The following is a 26,373-nucleotide window of genomic DNA, read 5'->3' as shown; positions in this document are numbered from 1 at the left end:
ACACTTTTCGCGGAGACCGCCGCGCGCGAATCCGCGGCTGTTTGTTCTCGAATCCTTCAACGAAACCGGCGTTATTTAAACAGAGCGTAATTCCGGGCCGAGGATTGAATGAATCTGAATAATTCAGCCGCGGACAGATCGATCTGCATAAATCAATCAAACGCTGCCCCGAATTTCGTCCTTGGAAATTGCCTTCCGTTTTATATTCATCTTAAAACTGCGACGACCGCGCGCACCGACGCCATCTTCCGAGAATGTTTTCATACCGTGGCTACAGGAATAAGAGAATCAGGGGAGCCTCGCTCGCGAGTAAAATACAACTTTCAGCATTTTTTCCAAATTTGAAAACAAACTATTCGTTCAAAAAAAAAAAAAGTTGTACAGTCCAATGTAGAAAAAGTTATCGCCTTTTTAACACGTTCGCTGCCAACAGCGAGTTATCTCGAAGTTTGTGTTTAGGCTCCAATATTTTCTATTTAGGCGCCAGTATTATTCTTTGAAGGGTATCTGGCTTTGGGGATCACAAACAAAAACACAACAATTTTTTCCCCATAAATACATGTTTTCTATTTTACAATTAATTAAGTAAAATTTGTCGGCGTGGTGGAACCGCTTTTGAAAATGTTGCTCGCAAGCGAACGTGTTAAGGGTGTCCGAATAGCCCGGCCGCAAACTGTTAAAGTTTCTGATAAAAGTGAAATTTATAAATATTATCATGACGGTAATATACGCGAACGTCGAAGGAGTTAGCCGCAGGTCCAAGGGTCGTATCCATTCGTTTGAGTACGCCATCGAGCTTCCGCCGGCTTTTCCAGGGGGGTTGGCCGACTGCTGGGCGGCCAAGGGGTGGCCAGGGGGCGAAAAGAGTTTGAAATGGAGCGAGCCGTGACTGAAGCAGAGCTCAGCTGTCGCGCGCAGCCCGGCCTCTCCGCAGAGAATCCTACGCCGTACAGTCGTCGTTAAAAGTTTCGCCGAACACACCGTTCCTCCGGACACTAATTACACCCATGAAACTTTCATTATAGCCCGACGCTCCGAGCCGATGGCTCCGCATCCTGGACAGCAACCATTCCCCATTGAACACATATTCTCTCGGTAACTGTCGCGGAGGTCTCCACCGTAACTGTCGTAATTGTATCCCCACCACTCAGAGTGGGATCCCCCTTGGAACCAGTGGAGCCGACTACCGAGCCAGAGAGGGGTCAAAGAGGAAAAATCGTAACTTTTCTAATTTTTTATAATCTTTTTTAAACCGCTTGCAAAAATTAATTTCATCTTTTTCCTAGCAGGGAGCAAACACCGAAGATATTATTATAAGCGCTGTAACTGTGAAATAAATCATAGCGCAATTCTGTTTCTTCTCGCGAGTCGCCCCAGAGGGGCGGGTCAGAACTCGCCTAAGTTCTAGTGGTTGTTGGAAGACACGCACGCGATCCCTAAATTTCCTCGAATCTCGTCTCACCCCGGTTCGATTCCCGTGTCTTCTCCTCGCCACTCGATTCCCCGATCTGTCCCTCGAAGGTAATTCTTCGCACGCGAAGTGCTCTCGTGGTAGGCTCGGTTTTCATTCGACAGAGCAAGCACACCCTCCCCTCCCCCCCCCCTCCTCTCCCCTCCCCTACCCCACGTATTGTTTTCCCGCTCAACGCTCGCCGTTGCACAGCTCTTTCGTAATTCACTGACTCTCTCGCCCCCTCCTGCCCCCCTTTTTTACAGCTTCTTTCATCCCCCTGGAGCACACGCATCTCCTCAGGACCCCTCCACAGCAAGCATGCACACGCACACTATCGCGCCGCGTAATCAGTGCTTCATCGTCGCCGTCCTAACCAGGTCGGCCGATCAAAGAGCCTTCGACAATGAGAGCACCTTGCGAAAACACTGCGACCCACGACGAAACGTCAGCGCGCCCAAAATGTCTGACATTTTGAAATTATAAAAATGTTTTTATCCGAAATTTTGGAATCAACTTCTTTATTGAATCACCTGTTAGAATTAAAACGAGGTTTGCATAGATATAGTCTAGACTACAGTACAAAGCAATATATATGTCCACATTCTCTATATATGTCGCCGAGGCCTGGATGATAAACGTCGCGGAATTGTCCCCACTGCCGCTGGGTATACCCCGCGAGAGGCCTCGGACGAGGAGTGTAAACATAACAAGGGGTACGTCTCCTGGACGATCTATGTCGCTGGCAAGACCCGTGTCGTTGACATATATCGAGAATTCACCGTAGTTCCAGAGTTAATGGTGCGCAGTGTTAAGGATTGAAAAGGTTATGATTAAAAGATTGCTCGTATCTTATCCGCGAGGTTACCGAAGCCCGTGTCTGATAAAACACTTATTCGCCTGAATAGACCGTAAATTATTTAAAACATACTTCGCGACGGATCGATAACCATCAATTCGAGCAACAACCGACGATATCGCCGATATCGAACAGGTCTCGGCAGTAACCTCTGCCGCGGAGGGAAGACTTCCGCGTAGCGTTAAACAACGTTTATTAAACATCACTTTGTCCTCGCGAACGTGCAAAAAAATAAAAGATAAAAGTGGAAGCGCACAGCGTGGCCGTTATCGTTTTATCATCTTTACCCGACGATGCTATAAAATTACGAGGGCGTGTTGCGCGCTCTCTCTCTCTCTCTCTCTCCCTCTCTCTCTCTCTCTCTCGACGCTGACTAGAAAACCACGGTCCCGATAAAAGATGCAAGACCGATAAACGCTGAAAAACGACTCATCCGCAGATACGCACGGGCGAGGGATTAATCGCTTATCTGTTTGAGAGCGTCACGGTTGCGCAGGCTCCAACGAGCGGGAAAAGTTAAACGGCCGAGTCTCGAGTGCGAGGGGAACTCGGTTACCCCCTCCCTGCCAGCGCCGGATCAGTCACGTGACACGGCAGAGGCGGGGCGCGTCACGTGACCGCTAGCGTGGGGGAATAGCGTCGTGGAGGGGGAAGCGTAGAGTGGGAGTCGAGTCTCAATCCGGCGCCTTAAAAGCAACTGACACGTGCTGTCTTCTAAAAATGACGAGATTATTTGGATTTTGCGCGGTCCGTATTAGAATACGCTCTGTTAAATATTTTTATAATTTCTGCGACTGGTAGGTTCGGTGTTGAGAAACAAGATATGAACGCAAATTGAATTTTTTTCTCCAGGTAGAATCGGGTTCTGGGCCACAGTGCGGCACCACAGATTCTCCACGGATAGGAAATCATGGCCGCCGGTCTGGTCGCGGCGCTCGCGTAACTTTCCCGCGGCGTAATTTTACGATCGCGAGCGGAACACGAGCCGCGCGCGTTCCTAGCGGCAGCCGGTTTTGTGCTCGGTCGAATATATTTCGTCATAATTTCCCACCGGGCGGAGATATGTTGCGCAACGACGCGACGCGACGCGACGATGCGAATTGCGTCGCGACGCTCGTATAGAAAACCGTGGTCCCGCGTCTCAATAACGCGGTCGTTTAACGCCGCCCGTTATTCTTTCATCGACTAATTAGGATTTACCATTACGCCCGCGCGGCCTCTTCGCCGACGTGCCCTTCCGCTCCGCTCCGTTTCACGTTATCCGCGCAACCAGCTTCTTTGCCCGTCCGGGGGGGACAAAAGAACGTCGAAAGGAGCGCACGGCGGATCCATAAATTACGAAAACGTGTTCCGCGATGGAACGACCCTGTCGAGTTGTCGTCCTGTTTACAGCAATAATATGCGTTTAATTGCGGCGTCAACGTCACACCCAACCGTACGTTCCAACTGCTGGAATAACAATCGCAGGAACAGCTGTCCTACCCCTTCCGTTTTCTCTCTCCGCTTCCCCCTCTCTCCCTCTCTCGTTTTACCCGTTTAAGTTCCACGGATTACTGTACCCACGCGTTAATGCGAGTTAGCACAGAAAAGGAATCCCTAGGTATTTCATACCAGTCATATGCTGCCGGCAGTGTTGCCAGATCTCGTCTCCCCACTCTAACTTCCCCTTCCACCGCGCTATTCCCCCACGCTTCGGCCCGGTCACGTGACGCGTTCCATCTCTGTCACGTGACTAACCCGATGCTGGCAGAGAGGGGGTAACTTTTTCCAGTGGCGGCTCAAGTCAAGTGGAGGCCCCAAGCGGTGCAAAATTGTGGGCCCCTCGAACCCTCGAAGTTGGAAATAAAAGTTGCAAGAAAACTCCCGTGAACTTGTTAACAATTTTCGGAGGCCCCGAGCAGCCGCTCAGTCCTCTTTGAGTTGAACCCGCGAGTGATCGTACCCATTGCTACCTCCGCCGCCGCCCCCCCCCCCCCCCGTGATTAATTTCCGGGCGCGCTCTGTTTCAAAACCGCTCGGTTGAAGAAAGTCGGCGCTGGTCCTGAAACGGAACCGGGGAAAGAGGATCGATGGGAAACCGCTGAGTCGGAGAATTCGTTGAATCCGATGGACGGACTTGTAAACAGGGTTCTTTTGAGAATTGGATTGATCGTGGAAGGACACCTTTCGTGCCGTTCGACTTGAGTTTCGCATTGATTGCGTCCCACCGCCGCCGCCAGCGACGGAGATACGTTTGCGGACTCGCCTTTGTTTCCTTTTTTTTCCCGTTCCTCTGCCGTGCCTTCAATGGACACAACAGGTACCTCCGGATTAAGTCGCCTTCGACGACCAGGTGGCGAGGAAAGGATTACTCAAACGCAAAGTGGAACGCGTGGAAGAAGGTCCGAAAATTTCCGAGGTGTGTTTTGAATGTTTGCGAGCATGCTGACAATTATAAATAATTCTCCTACCCAGTACTCTGCCTTCCTGAAATTAATTATGAAAAAATAAGAGAGATCCACCGACAAACTCCTACAGATTTCAATGAGAAAAACCTAGAAAATAGTAAGTTAATAATAACAACGCTTAAGATGACTACTTGCCTTAACCCCTCGCACTACAGGGTGTCCCAGATTCCTGAGCTCATTCTAAGCACAATTTTCCTTTGCCACATCGCGCTAGAACGTTTCGTTTTCGAGTTATTAACGAAAAACACGCTCGCTCCGCGGAGCGTAGTGTCAGCGACGAGCTGTGGTTGAGTCGCGAACAAGAGTCGCGGCAGAAATTGATTGTAACTCTTTGCGGAGGCTGCGCAACAGAATCAATTTGGAATATAATAAGTAACGAGTGCTTGGTGGTAACAACATTGGTGGTAACAACAAATGTTGGCAAAATTGGGCCAGTTGACCAACTATAACAATTGTAAACCCAACATTCCATGCTCTGTATTTGGTAATTGTCATAGCTCTGGACACCGTGGGGCAACCATAAACCCTACTAGGGATGACAGTCCGACGCGAGCCGAGATCCACAGGTAAAGGTCCATCTGTTCCGAAGACATGGTCCAACAGGTGCTTAGCTATTAAACCATTTTTTTACAGCCGAAGGCGCGCGAAAGAAGCTCATGGAAGGATTCAGAAGGGTAGCTGGGGGGGGGATTGTTCAGCGAAGTGGCGAGGGGGGAAGGGAAAAAGCTCGTAAAAGTTGGTCCGTGTTCGAAGATCGAGCACGCCCTGTTGATCGGAACGAAAAAAGAAGCGGCGGCACGGCTCGCGTTCGGGGTATGATGGAGCGCGAACCAGAGGATTAAAGTCTCGATATCACTTCGAAGTATGTTTAAGGCGAGGCGAAGTGAAACACCGCGACGCGACATACCAAGTAGAAAAGTTCGAGGAAGACGCGGCCCGGATGATTGTCGCCGGAATCGAACGCCCCAACTCCCCGAGGCTGTGTATCGACGTGTACTCGATTATGCGATCACACACGCTGACCAATAATCAAACAATTTGTTCCGATTGACTCCCTTGTCCCTGACCAAAAAATCCCACACTGTTTCATGACTAGACTGCGGATCTTTTGTGCAAAATAAAAATTATCCGCATAAATTAAGAGCCAAATAAAAAATGTCATTAATGACCTTAATCAGTCGATACGGATTAATTGATATTTTTAAATTCTTTAAATCTGTGGGCTACTTTAACTTGCACTTATTCACGGTTCTTTAGCTAGGTGTGTCCATCTATCAGGGGCCAGGTCGCTAATTACTCGAATTCCCTAGAAATTGGCGTGCTCGGGTCCCATCGCCGGTCATGGACGCGCCAATAATTTTAATTGGTCGAACTCTGTATCGACGATAACCGGCGAACGTCCGGACCGTCATACTTGCTTAATTAGCCCCGACAGGCTGCGCCTCGTTTCAATTAATTTCGCCGGTTGCGTATTAATTAAGTTCTTGCGAATTGTAAACTCCCCATAAATTGACCGGCGGCCGAGTCGACGCGTTAAAGGATGTGTACACACCCCCCACTCCTCCCTTCATATGCCATCGGTAATTGCAGAATAATAGCGAGCCGATCCGATGAAATTTAGGGGACAATGAGATCAACGAATGCCAGCGCACGGGCGTCCGAAACATTTCGAAATATTTTTTCGATTTTGATATTCCGATAAAATTTAGTTTGAGGTTAGACATCCCACGGTGGTCGCAAACCTCTTCTAGGCGGACGTCCTTTTGCCTAACTAAACACTGAAAGGCGCTAAATGACCTTGAATGACCTTGGAAGGCGAGGGCCCACCTAAATGACAACATACAGTTAAAGAAGCAGAGGTCACCTTGAAATCTCGGAGGCACAACAACCCCGAAAACATTTGCGACCAACATGTCCTCCCCCGAAAAAAGAGTGAACATTATTCGAAACACTTTTTGCTACAGTTCGGGAAATAATTGCGCGCGACAGCTTCGGGTCGTTTAATTACGATACACGAACCGATGTTTAAGTCGCAGGCACGCTCGAAGTCGAATTCTCGGTGGAGTGCACATTGCACACGCATCGACCGCGGACTGCTCGTTATGCGCGTAACCAGCGCAGGCCAGGTGTCGCCTTAATTAAAACGAAGGAAAAGCCAGGTAGACGCGCTCGGCTTCAGAAAACCGACACCCGGCGGGAGAATTCTCCTCTGGCCGCTAATGATTCGTAATTACAGGCCGTCCAGTGTAAAAATGATTGCGGGCGGAAACCTTGTTTGGCGGCATCGATCGTCTAAGAAGGCCCTTTGCTTTTCCCTTTGCGCTCCCCCCGCCCGCTCGCACACTATGCCATCCACGGTACAGTCGCCGGCCAGACGTTCATTATTCGTACGGGGAACTTCCATTTCCAAAAACTTTCCACCGGCAGCCTATTCACCCCCGATTCGATGATTAAACCCCCGCAAACTCGCGTGTCCCGTCCCAGCACGGAAACAGCTGCGATATCACTTTCCCCGTTTCTCTCTTTCCCGGCCCTCTGCCCCCCTTTCCGATACGCCGACGTTTATGCCTTAATTGCGTTCCGGATTTCGGTTTCAATTTCAATATGAATGTTGATAACGGAACGCTGGCTGCTCGCGATGATCGTGATTATTCGACAGCAGATGGCGAAGCGCGAACGACCACGGAATCGCTAATTCTCAACCCCTCCCCCGATCTTCCCGGGAGTTGAACCTTTCGTTTCTTCCATTTTTAAGGTCGCATTTTTCGAAATTAAATTTTTCACGAATTCTCGATACTTGTCAACGTCATGTATCGTACAGGAGACGTGTCCGGTCTTCTCGAGCTTCGGGGTGTACCCTGCGGTGGTGGGGATAATTCCGCGACGTTTATCATCCGGGCCTTGGCGACATATATAGAGAGATCACTGTGATCAACATTTCCTGCCAATTACACGTTTCTTGATGGCCTCGCGGTAGAATTTGTTTCTTCATCTTCATTTTTAGAACTGAAAAATAACAACTTCTATTTATCAACGCCCCGTCTGAAATAATATCGAATAATACGCTGCTAATAATTTGCTGCGTCAGTGTTAAATTCTCCAAAAATAAATGGAGGGCTATAATTTTCGAGCTGATTATAGCTCGGGAGATTAGGGGATATTGTTTTAGCGAAGGACTGCGTGTTCCCGGAGGAAGTAGACGGCTGCGAACGAAGAAAAGAAATCCATTTAGAGCCTTGGAAATAACGCGATTATTTTTTCGTTTCTTCCTTTGGGTTCACTCGTAACTATGTCACGGTTCCACGAAATCGCATCTAATCTGAAAATAAATTTCAGGACGCATTAACTCCAATCCAATCTATCAAGAAACGGTACGAAAATATCGCAAGCGTTCACGGAACGAATTTTTTTCACTCGAAATTATCACCCCGCGCGCAATCACGGGCACGCAACTTCGCAGTATCGAAAAATCAATCGCTTAAACACATTTGCTTCAGACCTGGACGTTCGTTCTGCGAACGTTTCCCATGATGCAAAAATAAAAATTCTAATTTGTCTATATATCTGATAAAATAGCACACAATTTTTCCATTTTTCCATTTTTTTTTTTTTTTTTAATAAAAACCGAAACGGACTTTCGTCACAACCTAATAATTTTGCGACAACTGCTTATGAACATGTTGCGAGCGGACGAAATTACGAACGGTCGATCGAACGATTGATCGTGCGCATAAAACAGAAAATTATGCCCGGTGCATCGGTATTTTTTTTCCGGTTGCCATTAATGAACGTCATCGCGTGGCGTGTTTTCGGGGGTTGGAGCCGGTCCACCCGCCCCATTATTCGTCCAAATAAAGCGAACAGCTGAAGCGGTGTAAAATCGCTGGTTCCCGTACACACGGCCCCCATTGAAGCGTGTTAAACAGAGGAGCATACGTGTGTCCAGGACTCTTTGCATATCGGCCGTGGTAGGAACCGCTATCGGCCCCCGGTGCCGCCATTATTCTCCGCGTTGGTCGTGACGATTTGTGCTCACCTTTTATTGGATCGTTACTCGGACGGAATGACAATGCGCCACAGACGAGCACTCGCCGATGCCCCTAGGCACGACGGATGTCACCATTTGTTCGAGCCGTCATTTTTCAGAACGTACTATTCCTGGAATTTATTCTTCATCGGTGACGAGGCTTGGCCGCGGCCAGGCCCATCGCTTCTCTTCCTCTTCATGCTCTTCCGCCTCCTCCTCCTCCTCTTCCTCGTATCCGAGTTTTCCCAACCACCGACACGAATGACCAGATTTCACCAACCATTTTCTTCTCGCTTCGACGAACCGAGTTCACAGACGAACATTGGTTCCCCTAGTTAACCCCTTGCACTGCAACATCGAACAGAATCCAATAAATTTTTATATTATTTTGAGTGGCTCTGTGTGTATGCGAGTGGGGGAAAAGGGTCTGGGTCCGCTAGAGGACCTGTCAGTAGGGCCCACTTGCCACCTTCTGGTAAACGCTGTTTCCATGGAGATAGGACGCGCTTCGCTCGAGGTGTATTGCTCCGGAGGTATATACGACTGGACATAAGTGCGTACGACTGGACATAGGGCCCCTCAAACGCCTGCTTCCCCCACCAATCTTTCTCCCGAGCAGAGCCCTCCTATGGAGGCCCCTCAAACGCCTGCTTCCCCCACCAATCTTTCTCCCGAGTAGAGCCCTCCTATGAGGGCCCCTCAAACGCCTGCTTCCCCCACCAACCTTTCTCCCGAGCAGAGCGCACGTGTGTCCAGTCTTATGTACCTCCGGAGCAATACACCTCGAGCGAAGCGCGTCCTATCTCCATGGTACGGCGCTTACCGGAAGGGGACGAGTGGGCCCTATTGACAGGTGCTCCTCCTGTGCTCCCTCCCGCATTAACAGTGCCCCACCAGCACTGGTATATCGCAGTGCCTTACACAGGCCCTACGGTGCTCACCGTGAGGAGTAAAAAATGTCTAGTCTAATAAGGAGACTTTTTTGACAGACCATGCCAAGCTAATCCCGCCCGTAGTAGTCAATTGTTGGTCCCCTCGAAATACCAGGTCCGCAAGTGTCAATTTCTAATCGCGACTTTCGAGCGGCTCGACAGAGGGGCGCGGGGGGTAGGGGGCTGATCGTGTTTCAGCCTCCTGCTTAGATGAATCGCAAAATCTGTGATCGATGCGGGGCCAAAAGTGGGTCGAGTTTCGAAAAGAGGGTGCTCTCCGATTTGACACGGCCGGCTGGGGGCAGAGGGGGAGACACAGGCCGGATAGCTCTGGGCAGAGATATTTAGTCCCGGGGCTGCAGCAGAAACTATTCGTGTTCCGTTTCGGGGGAGAGGATAATTTGGGTCACAAGTCGAGCACAATGGCCGATCGTCGGTAGCTAAGCGTGAAATTCAATTGAATGGGTAAATTCGTAAAGGACAGGGGAGCCGTCGACGATACCGCGTTGCCCCTGTGCTCCTTCGTCGAGCAGAAACGCGGACGCATTCGATTAAGATGGCCGCGGTCGGAAGTCCTCTCTCGGCCTTCGACCGTTCTTAAAGTAAGAACGGGTCGTTCGCCGTTACCGGAACTATTCAACGAACGCGTTCGCAATTTTATATAAAAACACACCCAACCCTCCGTGGGTATGTCAGTTGACATACAATGTAATTGTCAGTTGACTTAAAGTGTAACTTGAAGCCTAGCCCAGGCCTATAAACATATTGAATAATTAAATAGTTACTGCAATGGTCGCAATTTTCGCGTGAAGATATAGTAGGAAACTTCCTTACCATTTCCAAGGCTTTTCTCAGAAAGAAATGTCACCCTTGTTTCGCTTTTCCGAAAATAAAGTACGAAAATGGTAGTTTGCGTAAAGATCCGCGATCTACTAATAAAATTAGTTAAATTTCTGACTTTTGGCCATGATTCCAGGCAAATCGACCCCGAACCGTTTTTAATCGCGAATTTCTTCTCCGTTCGGTTTCGCCCGGCACTTTGGTCTGCAGCCGCCAGTATTTCTCGTGGAATAACGCACACGTTAATACGGCCGAGTGTAAATTAGGGACCGGGAATCCGGGAACGCGAGACGGGAGGAAAGGTATCCGCCTCCGTTGAACCACGTAGTCGTTCGGTTGAACGTGTACAAGCACCGGTGGCAAACGGGACATACGCGTATTTATAAACGTGACAACTGGGACAATGAAAGCTGCGCGTTTCTACGTGTTCCGCGGCGGCAACCTCTGCGCTTGATTTATTTAACATTGTTGCAACGCCCGCGCGGAAGACGCTCCTTCGCGCTTCGTCTCTTAAGCGCGGACGCTTAAAGGATATCCGGGCCGGATTTTTAGCAACGCCTTGGTCCACGAATCTTATTCACACCTACGCAAGACGTACTCGCGCAATTGAGTAGCGTGTTTTACACATTTTCTCTCTATGTGACCTTGAATGGCCTTGAACGATCATAGTCTCCGAATTCCTAATAAAAGGGACCGTGATCGCAGGCGTTTAAAAACTGGTGGTCCCGGTTAGAAGGAATGAAGGTGACCTTGAGATTTCTCTAGAAAACAACAAAAATATTTGTATGGCATCCTGTCAGCGTAATTTGAGGTATCTTTAAAAACAACAGAGATATTTCAGGTGCAGACGTCAGGTGACTCGCCTGATATATTTGCAAGCAAACAAATTTATATTATGACCGAACATACATGGTCATGTCAATGGAGTGAAGCAAAGGGATGACGAATGTGAGCGTGTGAATTTTGACGCGAAGTCACGCGCGCCGGGCCGCGTGTACATTATTTAGTTGGGAACATCGCGAAAACAAAAACCGGGAGCGTGATTGAAAGGCGATTACGAGATTTCGCGGATCCGAGCGAGGGTTGGTGCACTTGGAGTTCGCGCGAAATCTGACAAGTGTGACGGGAATTTTAATCGGGCCGAGTGATAGTTCTCGGCCACCGAAACGCCGCGCCGGGCTTTCGTATTCCGCGCAGGGCTTAATCGATAAATTATCGAGAAATTCATGAAACCTCCGGATGGTTTTTCAATTCGCGTAATTCACCGATTGCCGCGGCGATGTCGTCGCTGGAATGCATAAAAACGCCGGCACGGGCGTCGCATACGCAGGGCAGCGCGCGTTTATCTTTCATTTAACGCACCCTCCCCCGCGCGGCAACGTTTACACGAATAAAATATTGAAAATTCTGCAATCGGGTCCTTTTATTGTCGCGCGCCCCTCCCCCCACCCTCCGGTGACTGCGACGCCGATGAACTGCCTCGCGACATGTCGTGTGCATCATGCAGATCAATTGTAGATCTCGCATAGACTGAAGAGAAGACTTTTTTATATATGTCGCCAAGGCCTCGACGATAAACGTCGCGGAGTTATCCCCACCACCTCGGTGGCCCCCGAAGCTCGGGAGGCCTCGGACGCCGCGGAGTGTAAACATAACTCGGGTATGTCTCCTGCACGATACAAGACCCGTGTTGGTGACATATATCGAGAATTCACTGTATTCGTTGTCAGGTGTCCGCCGGATGCTCGGACAGATGGGCCAGCCGTGAATTTCAGACTGATAGTAAATTGTTTATTGGTTTATTTGGATCGTTACCGCGGTTAATCGAAAATTTTCGAAAGAAAGACGCCGCGCCGGCCCAGGCGAATCGAGTACTCGAATGTCTCGTCTATCGGAGGATCCGACGGATATCCCGGATAATTTTCTTTCACCCGGGTGTCTCAGTTACCCCGGGAAGATCAATAGCTCTAGGCTACAGCTACCCAACAAATGTCCTGAGAACGGTTCCTCGGGTCCTTGCGGCGTCTACAGGGTGTAAAGAAATGTTGTGCGACGAGTTTCACAGACCACCCCGCCGCCTTTCATTAGCGAAATTGTGCTGGGTCGTTGCGAAGGTCTCGATACGATTTTTTTTTCATTATTCTGCTCTTTATCACAAGAACAAAAAACAGTAATTTCGGTGTACTGTGATACGAGCGAGGGTCGGGTCATCACCCTTGAAATATTGTTTCAATTTGTTAGGGAAATCAGGCAGCTGCTAGTGAATTACACAGTTACCCCCTCTCTGCCAGTACCGGGTTAGTCACGTGACATTATGACAGAGACAAGACGGAGAGCGTCACGTGACCGGGCCATGGTGGAAGCGTGACAGTGCCAGGAGCCGCTCATAGTCGTCAGGTGAGGGGAGGCAGCAGGAATCGAGGGGAATACAGTTGCCCTCTCTCTCTCTCTCTCTCTCTGCCAGTACCGGAGTAGTCACGTGACTGGGCCGTGGAGGAAGCGTGGGGGAATAGCGTGATAGAGGGGGATGGGTAGAGTGGGAGACAAGTCTTGATCCGGAGACAGTGCCAGGAGCCGCTAATAGTCGCCAGGTGAGGGGAGGGAGCAGGAATCGAGGGGAATACAGTTGCCCTCTCTCCCTCTCTGCCAGTACCTGAGCCTGTCACGTGACTGGGCCGTGGGGGAAGCGTGGAAGAGGGGGATGGGTAGAGTGAGAGATAATTCTGAATCCAGCAACAGTGCCAGGAGCAGCTAATAGTCGCCAGGTGAGGGGAGGGAGCACGAATCGAGGGGAATACAGTTGCCCTCTCCCTTTGCCAGTACCGGAGTAGTCACGTGACATTCGGACCCAGACAAGACGGAGAGGGAGCGCGTGACGTGACCGGGCCATGACGGAAGCGTGGGGGAATAGCGTCGTAGAAGGGGGAGGTATTTTTTTAAATGATAATGACTGCTGGTAATATATTAAAGGAGCGGGTATCCCGATCGTCATCGACCGGCAGTTCCGTGGGACCTCGATAGACACCGTACGGCTGCCAGTCACCTCGCGGACAATTGACGCGTTAACAGTCAATTATTCTTGGCACGTGTCACGCCACGGATCGATCCCCCTGCGTTCCTGTTATGTTCTCTTTCTCTCGCGTTTTTTTTTTTTTTTTGTTGTTCTCTCCCCGCGCGCACACACACACGCACACAAGCGCACAGAAATCCGTCTGCTCGTTCGCGGGAGTTGCGTTCGCAAACATTCATCGACGGGTCACGCAACGGGCGAAATTGCATTTTGATTCTCGCGCCACCCTCTTCTGCCGGTTTCCGGATGCGGGACGTTAATTAAAATAATGGATAGTATCAGCTGTCTTTGACCTTTTGCGAGGCCGGGGCCCGGTTTATCGCGTGTATCGACACGGGCACGGACACGCGGTTGTCGAATAAATGCTGGTACCTGTCCGCGTATTTACACGACCGTACACCCCGTTCCCGAATCTCGCCGCGCGGATCGAATATTAAAGTGCGTCGCACGCAATCGACCGGTTGATTAATGAAGGGGAAAATAAAAAGCTGCAACTGGACACGCCGGCCCCCGGCCCACGGCGTTTCTTTAATTACTCCGCGGTATTAATTAAAGGGAGAGCCGTTTGCTCGAATTACTTCGGTTTGCTGATGCGTGCCGCTGATATTTCACGAGCGTTTACGTTCCGATGACGCCGGTAGGGGGGACGGTTTTCATCTAATTAATTAGGCCCGAGCGTACGGAGAAAGTCAACGTGGGAAAACGTTTTAGATAAACATTGCGTGCCGCGCGCGAGAGTCACTGTCAGATTTGATTAGGCCGACATGCGGGGCACAGCGTCGATTGAATTTTATCGTTTACGTTTTGGAAGGTCGAAACGCGAGTTTTATTGTCGCGGCGTCAACAGGTGTCGTCGAAGGAGCTGATCTTATTGGGATGTCGAAAGGCAATACAAAAAGAAGACAATCGTAATCGTTATTCGGGTAACGAAGAAGTCGGGTATCGTCGGTTCGGATAAGCGAGGCTCTACTTTCTCGCGGATTAAACCACGTGAACGTGATCCTAATCGCATCGCGTTTGGGTTCGTTTGATCGGGAAAACTGTCGCCGATGTGGTGGTACAAGCTACGCAAACAAAATAATTTTATGCAGACAGAAAAATCAACAATTGCAATAAATCGAACATATTCCCGAGGGTTCCGATATTGGCTGGCACTGTGTGTTTTCTTAAAATCATCCCGTCCACGTTTCCACCATTTTGGGACACCCTGGACAAACGGAGTACAATAGTTTGCGAAACTTTGAAGTTGTTTTTTCAAGAGAACGGTTGCCTCGAGACCTATAGTTGCTTCGAGACTTTTGTTCGCCGCGCTGAGTACTGTACGACGCAATGAAAAAACCTGTTTGACCTTGAGAAAAGGGTCAAGGTCAACGTTGCGGTTTAACGGATCTCCACCATAGGTGAAAATCTCTGTCCACAGGTGCAGATTATAGCGGTCGCGGCATGGAACACCCTGTACAATACAAAATCCGGTTGACACTCGAGTGACCCTCGCAATAATAATTCGAAATCAGTTTCAACAAATGACATGTCCGCGTTGTTCTTCGTACGTAGGGCCACGGAGGACGGGACATGACTGAGTAAGTAGAAGATAGAAATGACACTCGCATCTGCGTTCCAGCCGTTCGATGGAATGTCTTTATTACATAGCTTGTCCGGGAGTATTGCACGTTCAGGAATTTCTTCGTTTTTCGCGATGCCGATGCCTCATAGAATGCCGGATCCTGTTAAACGACACCGGTTGATGAACCTCTCCGGAGCGGTGTAATTAAAATCTTCGACGAGCCCACCGGAGGAAAACAAAAATATTCAGCCTGCGTGTTCGCGAAAAATTTGTTCATCGAACACCGAAACACCGTTCGCAGGCCCGTAATCATTCCGGCCGGGGGACATTTTCCAAATGCATGCTGATCACCTAAACCGTGTACGATTAACTGGTTGTTAATTATTACACGCAGCATTTGAATGGCACAGAAGCCCATCAAAGTGATCGAGTTCTAACTTTTTGTATTAAAATGACATGGGGCGGGGGACACGATTAATTATACTTATTTCCAAAGCGTTATGAATTTAATACAAAAGAATTATACAATATAATTATACGATATAAACGGATCTTCTGACGGATCTCGTTTTCCATGAGCCAAGGTCTGTGCTGAGTTTGCTCGCCTAGAGGCACCTGTGAAAAAGAAACATTGATTAAAAAAAAGAGAATTGAATCATTTTTTAAAAAGTATACCGAACAACTTGAATTTTTCTTAAGGTGGTAGGAGGAACTTGAGAATTTTGTTCACAGTTTCTTTACAGGCTCCCTGGTAAACCGACTTATGGCATATCTCGAAAAAAAAAAAATGTCACGTTATTTCGAAAACGGATTGTAGTAAGGTTCAACATTATTTTTCACAAAAATACCTTCAGTGTTTCTTGAAAAAGTAAGACTGCACGAAAGCAGTGTTCTTCGGCGTGTACGTTGGGTTATAATTGTAGATCAAAGCTCTCTCTTCTGCTTCCTTGCTACCGAAGTGGTTGTCGTTCTTTCGTGCTGCGTGAAAAACAAACAAGATAATAGAACATCGAGAATCCTCGGGTTCGAAATTAGCGAGACGAGAAGCTCTAGGGACCTTCGTTCACGAAGAAATTGCCGAAGTATTGGCTGATCCGTGACGCGTACTTTCCGTGCGGAATATCTTTGGTCCTCTTCCACTCGTACAGATTTTTCTCTGGATGAAATTGCACACCGTAGAACGGGTACTCGGGCGACTCAATCGACGAAATGAACTCTAGGCCGTTTTTGTCTTTGTTTGTGGACAGTGTTCGCAATTGGTCTGCTATACCATGGTCTTTCAAGATCTGTAATTGTAGAATCTACGAGTACCGTGCGTGCGGTGTACTGTGTGTGCCGCAGAAGAAGTCCCGCGAAAGGATTGCGGGGCTGATTGGTCAACGGTCACGCCTCCAGCTGCTCCATTGGCTACAGCGGTCGCACATACTATACAGCGCGTGACGTCAGAGCCTAAGCATTGGCCCACTGGAGCGTCAGCGGTGGGGATATGGGCGGAGCGAGACTTCTTGCGAGGCAGGGACGCGATACTACTTCAAAGAAAATATACCTGTTTTGTCACGCATTTCTTATGGAAATTATAAGTCAGGTTTCTCGCTTCCAGCCGGTTAATGATCGTTTCCGACGCATCTCCGAACATTTTGCTTCTCTGATAACCTGAAAAGTTGAGCGTCCTTGAGAATTCCAGGATAGTTCGCAGAGTATTTGTGAGAGAGTAATTTTTTTAAAAAATTGATGTCAAATGACACACGCACAAGATAAATACGGTTTCCGTAGTGACAAACGCGGAAACGATAACGGTTGAAACGGACACGCAGCTATCGCGGTTGATTCGCGAAACGATACGAAACGTACTCACGGTATGTCACCGACATACATAAGTGTGAAATGAGTGATCACCTGGCTCGAACACCAGGGGAAGCTTATAGTCCTGAGCACTGCAGTCGGATAGGACACTCATCCTACGACCAGCCATGGCGTAAATCAGCGCCTCAAAACCCAGGCATATGCCGAAAATCGGAAAGTAAACTCCTTCATCGTTCATTTTTTTGGCAATGCTGCGAATCGAATTTTGAGTTTTTAGTTAGCTCCTTCTAAAAAGTACTGGTATACCGGCTAGAAGATACTATAGCGAAGCTGGCGAGGTGCGGGTATACCACACGGCAGCTGGGGTAGTTCTAGGACATTTATCGGCTAGGTATTTGGGACATATATCGAGAAAAGTCGAGAAAGAGATGAATTTACTCATATATTTCGCATACTGCTTCGCCGTAACCGTTAGGCTCGTGTAGGAATGTGGCTCCGCCAGGCAACAAGATCCTGCGAAACAAATTGAAAAAACGAACAAACGTGTGGACATTTAGTTTTTTTATTGTTCGGTTAACGTGTCTCACCCGTTTATCTGTCGCATGATGTTTTCATAATACGATCGGTTCTGTCTAATCCTGTAACAAAGACCACGATCAGGTGTTTTTTGACGAGTCAGTGAGAAGCTCCGCGTTTATCGCAAGTGTTCATTAAGGTTGACTCTTGTTTACTCACGACGAAAATTCTTGTCGTTGGCATTGGCAGCGTACTCACCAAATTGGCGCAACTCTGGCGCCAGCGCCCTCGGCGAATTTCACGTACGACGCGGCTATGTAGCTGTCTTCGTCCGGGTAGTGCTTTTTTACTTCGGGCGACACCTCCAGAGACAAGACACCTTTCGCATAATCAGATCACAGCGAGAATCAGTTACTGCAAGTCGAGGCGATCGAGACTGACGTTACATTCCTTTACAGCGATAACAGGATTCAATTTATCCCGGCTTCGTAGGACTTTTACGGCTCGAAAAGGTGACTCGAGAAAATGTTACCCAGACACAAATTATTACCGCCGCGGCTCGAATTTCTGTAAATGCGAACTCACCGATTATCGGAAACTCATTTTCATCCGTGGATCGCACCGACGCAGTGGCCATCCCCGCCATGAAAGTAAACAGAAAAATTATCGCAAGTCCGTTTACCATCTTTGCAAGCTGCGTCGGGGACGAATCGCGAAACACTGAAAGCTGTCCGAGGCGCTGAAGCTTTTATCCGTATACCCTACGATTGATACAACGGTGATAACCGAATGAACAATCTCTGCACATGCCCGATGAGTCGCTATCTGCGGCGGCAAATAAGTGGTGCCGGAATACCTTCCTATTATCGGTAGTTGGAAGACACTTTTTTCCCCTCGATTCGTGCTCCCTCTCCTCCGCCGGCGACACTGGACACAGTCGAAGCTGCGAGCCGATGACTCAGCGGAGTGGGGGTAGGCCGCAGCGCCACTATAGTCGGCCGCGTCAATAGCTATGACTATGCGCGCCACAAATACACACGGAGCTAGAGAATCGTTGGCAGACGCTGCGAACAGACGCCGGCTTAGGCTTCGACGGGTAGGAGACTTTCGGTGTGACATGATCCCTGCGCTCTATGAAAATGAAAATATTCCGTTGTCCGATTCGTGCCAATTTTCAAGGAAAACTCGAACACAGTATACAGGGTCTCCAAGGGAAGATGAAGAGGTTGTGGAACGAAAGGGTAATTACATATTTTAGTTTTAGAATTTAAATGGTACAAGAGTGAACGGCACGAACTTATGAAATACATATAGACGCGAAATATTCCAGGTCGGACGAAATGTTTGGTTTTCGAGTTAAAGTAGCTTCGAGTGCAAAGGGTTTAATCTCGACATTTGCGTTTTTCGGCGAGGAACTTTTAAATATGATTTTTAATGTCGACCGAAGAGTTAAGCTCTTTGTCATTATGGGAATTTTGCATCGATCCAAAGAGATGAAAATAGGGTGAATGGGGTATGGCTATAATTCACTCTGTTTCCATTCCATCTTTAAGAGCGTACAAAACCAACAAAAATGAGTGTATCCGAATCAAACTTTTTTCTAAAAATGGCTGAAAGATCACCTTTTTAGAAAATTTAGTCCCTCCAAATTTGGGAGATTTATCTCCCCACCCACGCGACTTATACCGAGGGCTTCTTCCCTCAGGCTTTTTCGTCCAGCTATAGTGTGCATCCCTGGAGTCCATTAGAAAATCATAATCATTACGTGTCACAATAGTAACCTAGAATGTCTTATTAAGCGGCGCGACGTTGAACATTTTCGACAGTTCCTCGGCCATAATTCAATTACGAGGCTTTCCATTTTCCCCGTTCTACTTCTTTCCGGAGATCAGTCGGAATTTGTCTCATTTCCGGTTCGATCCTCGCCCCGCCCCTTCCTCGTTCCCGGGATTATTGTCCTTATCCTTTTTGCCTCTCGAATCGCTAATTAATCACTTGTCCGTCCTTCTCTTTCATTTCCCCGAGACTTTTCTTTCTCGTTCTCTCCGCGCGACATTTTTTCTGGAAGACCGATAAATCAACAAGTGAAATTTTAATTGTCTTTGGTGTCACTTTATTCAAAAATTGAAAACTTAAAAATTAGAAAAGTTGCCGTTTTTGTCTCGGCTTGCGTTAGTGTGAGTCTCGCACCGATGCTCGAGCCCTCGTCGTTGACTGGTTCCAAGGGGGATCCCCCCAGCGGTGGGGATACAATTTGGACAGTTACGGTGGAGATCTTCGCGACAATTACGGAGAGACAACGAGTTGAAGCGAGCTTGCAACGGGTCCAGGTCCAAGCTGAAGAAGCAGCAATTCTGAAGCTGAAAAAACCATAAAATTCTTTTACGTTTTCGGATAAGCATTCGAGTAGATTTCCTGTCGTCCCGGCCACTTCTCGACGCTTATGGAAACGCATGGTTCACCGTAACTTTTAGCGTCCATCAGCTTCCCGGCAGTTCGTTTCCTTTTTTTTTTTTATTCCCAACTGCAGACGGTTTTTGGACTCTTAGGTTTTACGGTTAAGCAATAATTCACGTTCGTTCTGGTCCTCGTCGTCTGCGCCACCAGACAGCCATGCAATGTCTATGCGTGTGTATGTATGTATGTGTGTGTGTGTGTGTATTTTCCTTTTCTTCCCGTTTTCCTTCTCCTTCCGCGAAAGATGCGTTTACTAATTCAAACGTTCTTGAAAGCCGTGAGCGTTACTGCAAACCTACCTCGGAGGGAATCGTAATGAATATGCAAAGAAAAGAAGTATGCCGGTGCGTAGTGAGAAAACATTGACATGTGTGCTCCGATGTATGCGCATACTTAATACGAAGTAGTGCTTACAACGGGTCCATTAGGGCTGGCATCAAAGGATCCCGAAAACATTAAAAAATAGTATTTGGAATACTTATTAAAGTATGTAAAATCAAGTAAAACATTTCAAGAGGAAATCGGAATATTTCCTAATATTTCTTAACGATCCTAACGAGTCGAAAATAGTACAACGATATTTTTAAATTCTTTAAACGTGTCCACTGCTATCAATTTTTTTCATTCTATCAACTTTTGTCGTGAATGCATTTATTTAAGATAACGGCATGATCCTAATTGACCAACAGCGGTTCGCCGCACTAAGTTTTCCTGTTGACAAAATTCATTTTATTCTCCGGACAGAAGCTGCTCGCAGCCCGCATCACTATCATTTCTGTGACACCGGTGTGTCATTTATACTCTCTCCTAACACAGTATACCACTCTACGTTCTCGCCGGCGGGGCGTCAACGATAGCACCCTTTAGAAAAGGCGAAGTAATAAATTCCATCGGCTGGAAGAGCTTCATCATAAAAGTTGCCTAACAGCTTAATTAGAAGGAGCGGGCCAATTTGCGGTAAGTGATAAGGTCAAGGAAATGTGACCCAGCCGCGCCCCCTCCCCCCTCCACCCACCCCCATCCCAACCCCCGTATAATCGTTCGGTTTTAATCAAATGGTGGTGAACACGGCCACCCTGTAACAAAAATTGACCCGTTCATTTTAATTATTTCGTCCTAGACCGGCGTCTACGCGAATTTCCCGTGCAGACCTAATCGATCGGCGCTGAGAAGTTCATTTGCTCCGACGTGGGGAGGGGGAGGAGGGGGTGGTGTTATCTCGAACTTTCTAACCGCCAATTTTCGCCCCTTCGCGCCGTCCCACCGCTTTATTTTCATCATCTTCGGATCTCCCGCGAAAGGTGAACAGGTGAGCCCTAATCTTCCCGACAAATTTCCTACGAAAGCACGGTCACAAAATAAAATTTTACGGACAAAATGCAAAACAGTTGACTAACGTAAAGATTCCCAGCAATGGAGTCGTCCAACTTTAAATTTCCATTTCGACAGATACAATAAATAATTACTAGACTGCGGACTTCTCGATATATGTCAACAACACGGGTCTTGCCAGCGTCATGTATCGTGCAGGAGACATAACCCGAGCCGTGCTATGTTTACACTCCTCTGCGTCCGAGGCCTTTCATGGCGTATACCCCGCGGTAGTGGGGATAATTCCGCGACGTTTGTCGTCGAGGCCTTGGCGACATATATAGAGAAATCACTGTATTCGAAAATACTGTTGTATTATTTCCAACCCATTAGAACGGTTTGGCTCCCATGATTTTAAAAATATGTATCCTGTCATTGATTCGGACAATTTTGCACGAAAATTCGCAGTGCAATAATTCGAAATAATTGTCGAATAGAATAACGCCATTAGTTGAGACGCATATACGACGGGAGACCGTTAATGATCCAGATTAGTAAAACAGTCAGCACTATCGACATGCTCCAGTATATATGGCCGCTTGATGAATGTTAATAATGCCGTTTAACTGATCAAGTATAACAAACCGTGTTTGCGTTTGCATTTACGGCTTTGCATCGACAATTTAATACCAAAACGCGAAACGAGTATTCCTCGAATCCATCGTGCTGTGGCGTCATAGATTACACGCTGTTAGTCGATTAATTCTGTTATGCAGGCAGCTGCCATTGCTGCACATTAGATTGACTTAAACTGACTAAATTGCCATGCAAAAGATTACATTGTCTGTGCCAATCTCGGTAACGTTCCGTTCAAATATGCTCGTTGTTTTGCTTGTGGCTTATTACTCGGTTAGTGGCCATATTTGGCGGGATACTTTCTCACGCAGAATTTCGTGCTAAAGACTTTTTTCGAGAAAAATTATTTCGGTGTTCTATCTAAAAACCTGATCCTCGCATCTCGATAGCACAGTAAGAAAAAAACATTTTTTCGTAGGATAGGTAACTTATGAGTTATGCCGCGAGACTCACCCCAAATATTTTGGCGATTAAGCTGCCATCTTTATCTCTCGTTAGTCTTCATTTCTGCACTCGTAACTCGACTAAAAAAAAAAAAACATTGAAAAACCACTGAGATAACTTTGGAATACTGACGTAACAGTTTCATATATCTCTAATGGGAAATAACTTTTGGAAAAATTGATTCGTTTGCGAGAGCTAACCCCCACTCTCTTTTTTCGTAACACAATTTGGAATATAATTTGTGACAATATTGGTAGACTTTGTTTCAAATCCCAATGATTTTTAGAAAAATTGAGTATTTAACGTTAAACAGTTTCCGGAGCCACCGTACGACGAATTAGAACGCAATCATGGAAAAATAAAAAATTGCGCAAAACATGAACCGTGAAACGAGCGAAGTTTACTCAAGAAGCGAACGAGGGTCAAGGGGTTTTATGCGTTTGGCATAATAAAAAAAAAATCGATTTTTCGAAAATGGTATATTTTGTTAGTAGGATCCTCCCGGAATACTCTCCCAAAGTTTTATTTGGAAATTCGTAAAACTGCTGGATTTATAGCTCGGAAAGTGCAGTCACATTGCACGGTGGCAACAGATATTGAAACTTTAAACGCGTTTCCCGCGAAATGAAGTTTTCGAAATCGGGACCAGAAATATCCGGAAGGCTGATGCGCCAATTTGCATAAAATTGTTCAGCAACATTTTCAAGACACTTCATATGAAAAATTATTGTTTCGTTTGACATTCGAATAATTTTAAATTATTGAGATTCTCTCACCCGTTCAAAGGTGTGCACACACCTTGAAGAGGACAACGGCATGTGATACGGGGGGGGGGGGTAGTTTCCGAGCCAGACTATAGTCTGGTCGCACGAGCCTGGAGCGTGGCATAGAAAGAGGAACAAAAGCGAGAGGGGCACCTGTAGCGAATGCCGTCTCAGGAAATCATTCATCTAAAGGGGTCAGCGTTCTCGGGTCGCGGATAACCAATAGAAATGACTGACTTGACGGGCTTCCACCTAACCCCGCGGCATGCAAAGCAGCAGGGGGGTGATTGTCATTCAACGGTGGTACACCGGCCATAATACTATCTGGGGCCGGTTACACGTCCGCCCTTTTTCCATGCCGCTTTCTCAAGATTTAGCCGCGCTTTGTTCCCGTCAGGAATACATTTTTCCCGGCGACGGATAAGGGGAGTTCCCCTAACGCCGGACAGGTGCTACATCTTCAACGTTTAAAACTTCGCCGAGCTGTTCTACTGCCGTGTAAATTGTAGAAGAACAAACAATAATCGCCATGCGATATAAATAATTCCTGCCTCCTTCGCAGAGAACAGGAGCCACTTGAACCCGCCCCGCGTCACGTGACCAGGTCGAGGCGGGGTCAGTGTGGGATGGGTAGAGTGGGAGACAAGTCTGAATCCAGCAACAGTGACAGGTGGCGCTCAGGTGTGAGGAGGGAGCACCAATCGAGGGGAATGAAGCCAATCAAACTGATCGAGTACTAAATTTTTGTATTAAAACGACATGGGACGAGGGACACAATCAATTATACTTATTTTCAAAGCATTCTGAATTTTATACTATAGAATCATGCAATACAATATCTAATTCCCCTCAATTCGTGCTCCCTCTCCTCCGCCGGCGACCATGACCACAGACAAAGCTGCGAGCCACTGACTCAGCGGAGTGGGGGTAGGCGCCGCTGCCTCCAACAGGAAGCGGAGAGTCGCAAAGAAAGCTTTCCAACGGGCAGAAGAGCGTGCCGAAGAAGCCGCTGCCGTGAGACGGAACCGTAGGCCCGATTCTCGGCTGCGCAAGACGCCACCGAGAAGAAAGCCAGCCACCGTCGTTTCTCGAGTTTACTACTGGCATCGTGTGCCGATAAGAACGGATAAGCGCGGACCGAGGACCGTTGCGCGCGCAATTTGTCCGAATAATTTCGCGCTTCATTTAGCTGGGAGCCGTTAAAATATTTTTATCCACACTTATCTCCCGCCGAGCCATCCCGAAACATAGATACGCAGACCTCCACCACCACCATCACCACCGCAAGCATAAAGTTTGTTCAACCCTCGTCCGTCTCCCGTGTCAACTGCGCGCGGTGTCTTCGGATAGCAAATAAACGATACGCGGATAATCTCGTTTTAAAGTCATCGTCTTGAGTCATTCTTGAAGAAAAGATTCGGAGAGCTTAAATGATGCCGGTCCTAGGGGAGCCTTGAACAGATTCAGAAAGAGCAACGTGAAACAATAGATGCGCGGGACACAATGGCAGTCTCAGGACGCAGGGTACAAGGGTACTGCGTTCGCAATAAGTTGCTGCGGTGGCGAACAAAGCTGCTGAACCATTGTTGCGTTTCCTGGGAGGAAAGAAGAGAAAAACGGAGAGTCTCGCGCGGGAAGATAAATAATTAACCGGTTCCGGGTGAACGAATCGGACGGCGAACGATTAATCTTTAATCGCGTATACATGTGTAACGATTGATTGCTATAATATGCACATGTAAATAAGTCACGTCCACGAATGACCTACTTGAAAACCGATATGAGGCGGAACCGTGCGGTGTCAGGAAGGATCGATGGGGAGGCGAACGTACGCGATACCGTTCGAACCTCGATCCGTCGCGCTGTGGTCGATTCTTCTTAAAAATGGCACAAAAATAGAAAAAAGGAATTTGGTTTGTAAGTGCATCTCTACTCATGCGTTAAAACTGACAAGATTTTTGTCCACAATTTTATTAACTGCAGAGGAGATAGAATGCATTGAAATTTCATGTTTTCATTGATTCTAGTATATCCTGGTATAGTACATTCTCGTATATTCTAATATATTTTCGTACATTATAGTACGTTCTAGTACATTCTAGTATATTCTTGTATATTCTAATATATTCTAGCATGTTCCATTATATTCTAGTATATTCAGGTATATTCTCGTACATTATAGTATATTCTGGTATATTTTGGTACACTATAGTATATTCTAGTATGTTCCATTATATTCTAGTATATTCAGGTATATTCCCGTACATTATAGTATATTCTGGTATATTTTGGTACACTATAGTATATTCTAGTATGTTCCATTATATTCTAGTATATTCAGGTATATTCTTGTACATTATAGTATATTCTGGTATATTTTGGTACACTATAGTATGTTCTAGTATGTTCCATTATATTCTAGTATATTCAGGTATATTCTCGTACATTATAGTACATTGTAGTATACTCTTGTATATTCTAGTATATTTCTGTACATTTTAGTACATTCTAATATATTATAGTATATTGAGGTATACTCTAGCATATTGGTGCATTTCCTGGTAAATACAGTGTCCGCTGAACCGATCAGAAAAATATATTCCGTCGAATTGTTTTTAATTCCGAAAGTGGACGTCGAGGCATTTTCAATCATCGTCGTGCTCGAATCGGAGTGTCGAAACAGAAATGAAATTTCTCTCGCTGCGCTTTCTCCGATCTTTATCGGGGCGAACTAAAAATTCAACGGACCCGACGGTCCGCGTTTTTATTCGATTCCGCGACGTAACGATTGCAAGAAATTCCGTGAACGAACGACAAATGAAATTTCGCTCCCCCGGCGCGGCGGTGTTCTCCGGGCAAGTATCGGCGGCGGCTACTTTCGAAACTGAAGGCGCGCATTGGTAAAAGAGTTAACTTCGGTTTACACGGACGTGTTCCGCCGCGGCAACAAAGGAACGGGCGAAAAGTCTTTGAAGGATCTTCCCGGGAGGAAGCGCCGCCGCCGGACCAGCGGAATGCGTGTCGACGCTGTATTTCCGACTGTACTTCTGCCCGATCTCGAAAGCCCGTCGAACGGATCAAATTTTGTGGAGACGTGATTCGATTAGACCGGCCGAGAAACCCACTAAAGACAAACTTCTACAGTCCGGAACAAAATGATCGCTTACCATCTCCGTGCACTTTTGGAGTTAGAGTGGGCACTGAAATTATTAGGACAAAAATTACCTTGGGTCAAATTAAAGGGCTAATGGAC

At 47.3% G+C, this 26,373-nt stretch overlaps 1 protein-coding gene across 1 annotated transcript; it reads right to left on the bottom strand.

The window, feature by feature from the left end:
* Nucleotides 1-15,677: 15,677 nt before the first annotated feature.
* Nucleotides 15,678-18,393, bottom strand: LOC143360827 (gamma-glutamyl hydrolase-like). Its single transcript, XM_076799977.1, has 9 exons — nt 18,094-18,393; nt 17,767-17,887; nt 17,580-17,630; nt 17,431-17,505; nt 17,086-17,243; nt 16,736-16,842; nt 16,247-16,475; nt 16,038-16,167; nt 15,678-15,804 (listed from the first exon to the last, which is right to left on the bottom strand). Exons 1-8 carry the CDS (start codon nt 18,191-18,193, stop codon nt 16,040-16,042), a joined length of 969 nt encoding a protein of 322 aa, XP_076656092.1. The 5' UTR covers nt 18,194-18,393; the 3' UTR covers nt 15,678-15,804; nt 16,038-16,039.
* Nucleotides 18,394-26,373: the final 7,980 nt, after the last annotated feature.

Source organism: Halictus rubicundus, chromosome 14 (genome assembly GCF_050948215.1).
Source record: "Halictus rubicundus isolate RS-2024b chromosome 14, iyHalRubi1_principal, whole genome shotgun sequence".
NCBI classification, from domain to species: domain Eukaryota; kingdom Metazoa; phylum Arthropoda; class Insecta; order Hymenoptera; family Halictidae; genus Halictus; species Halictus rubicundus.
The sequence above is the reverse complement of the archived record's forward strand: the minus strand, read 5'-3'. Positions and strand labels throughout refer to the sequence as shown.

Excerpts from the sequence above, each read along its gene's own strand:
- LOC143360827 (XM_076799977.1), bottom strand. The coding sequence starts at position 18,193 with ATGGTAAACGGACTTGCGATAATTTTTCTGTTTACTTTCATGGCGGGG. Across the intron at positions 16,843-17,085 it reads TCCCCTGGTGTTCGAGCCAG|GTTATCAGAGAAGCAAAATG; the intron begins GTGATCACTCAT and ends TCAACTTTTCAG. Across the intron at positions 16,168-16,246 it reads CAATTTCTTCGTGAACGAAG|CACGAAAGAACGACAACCAC; the intron begins GTCCCTAGAGCT and ends TTTTTCACGCAG.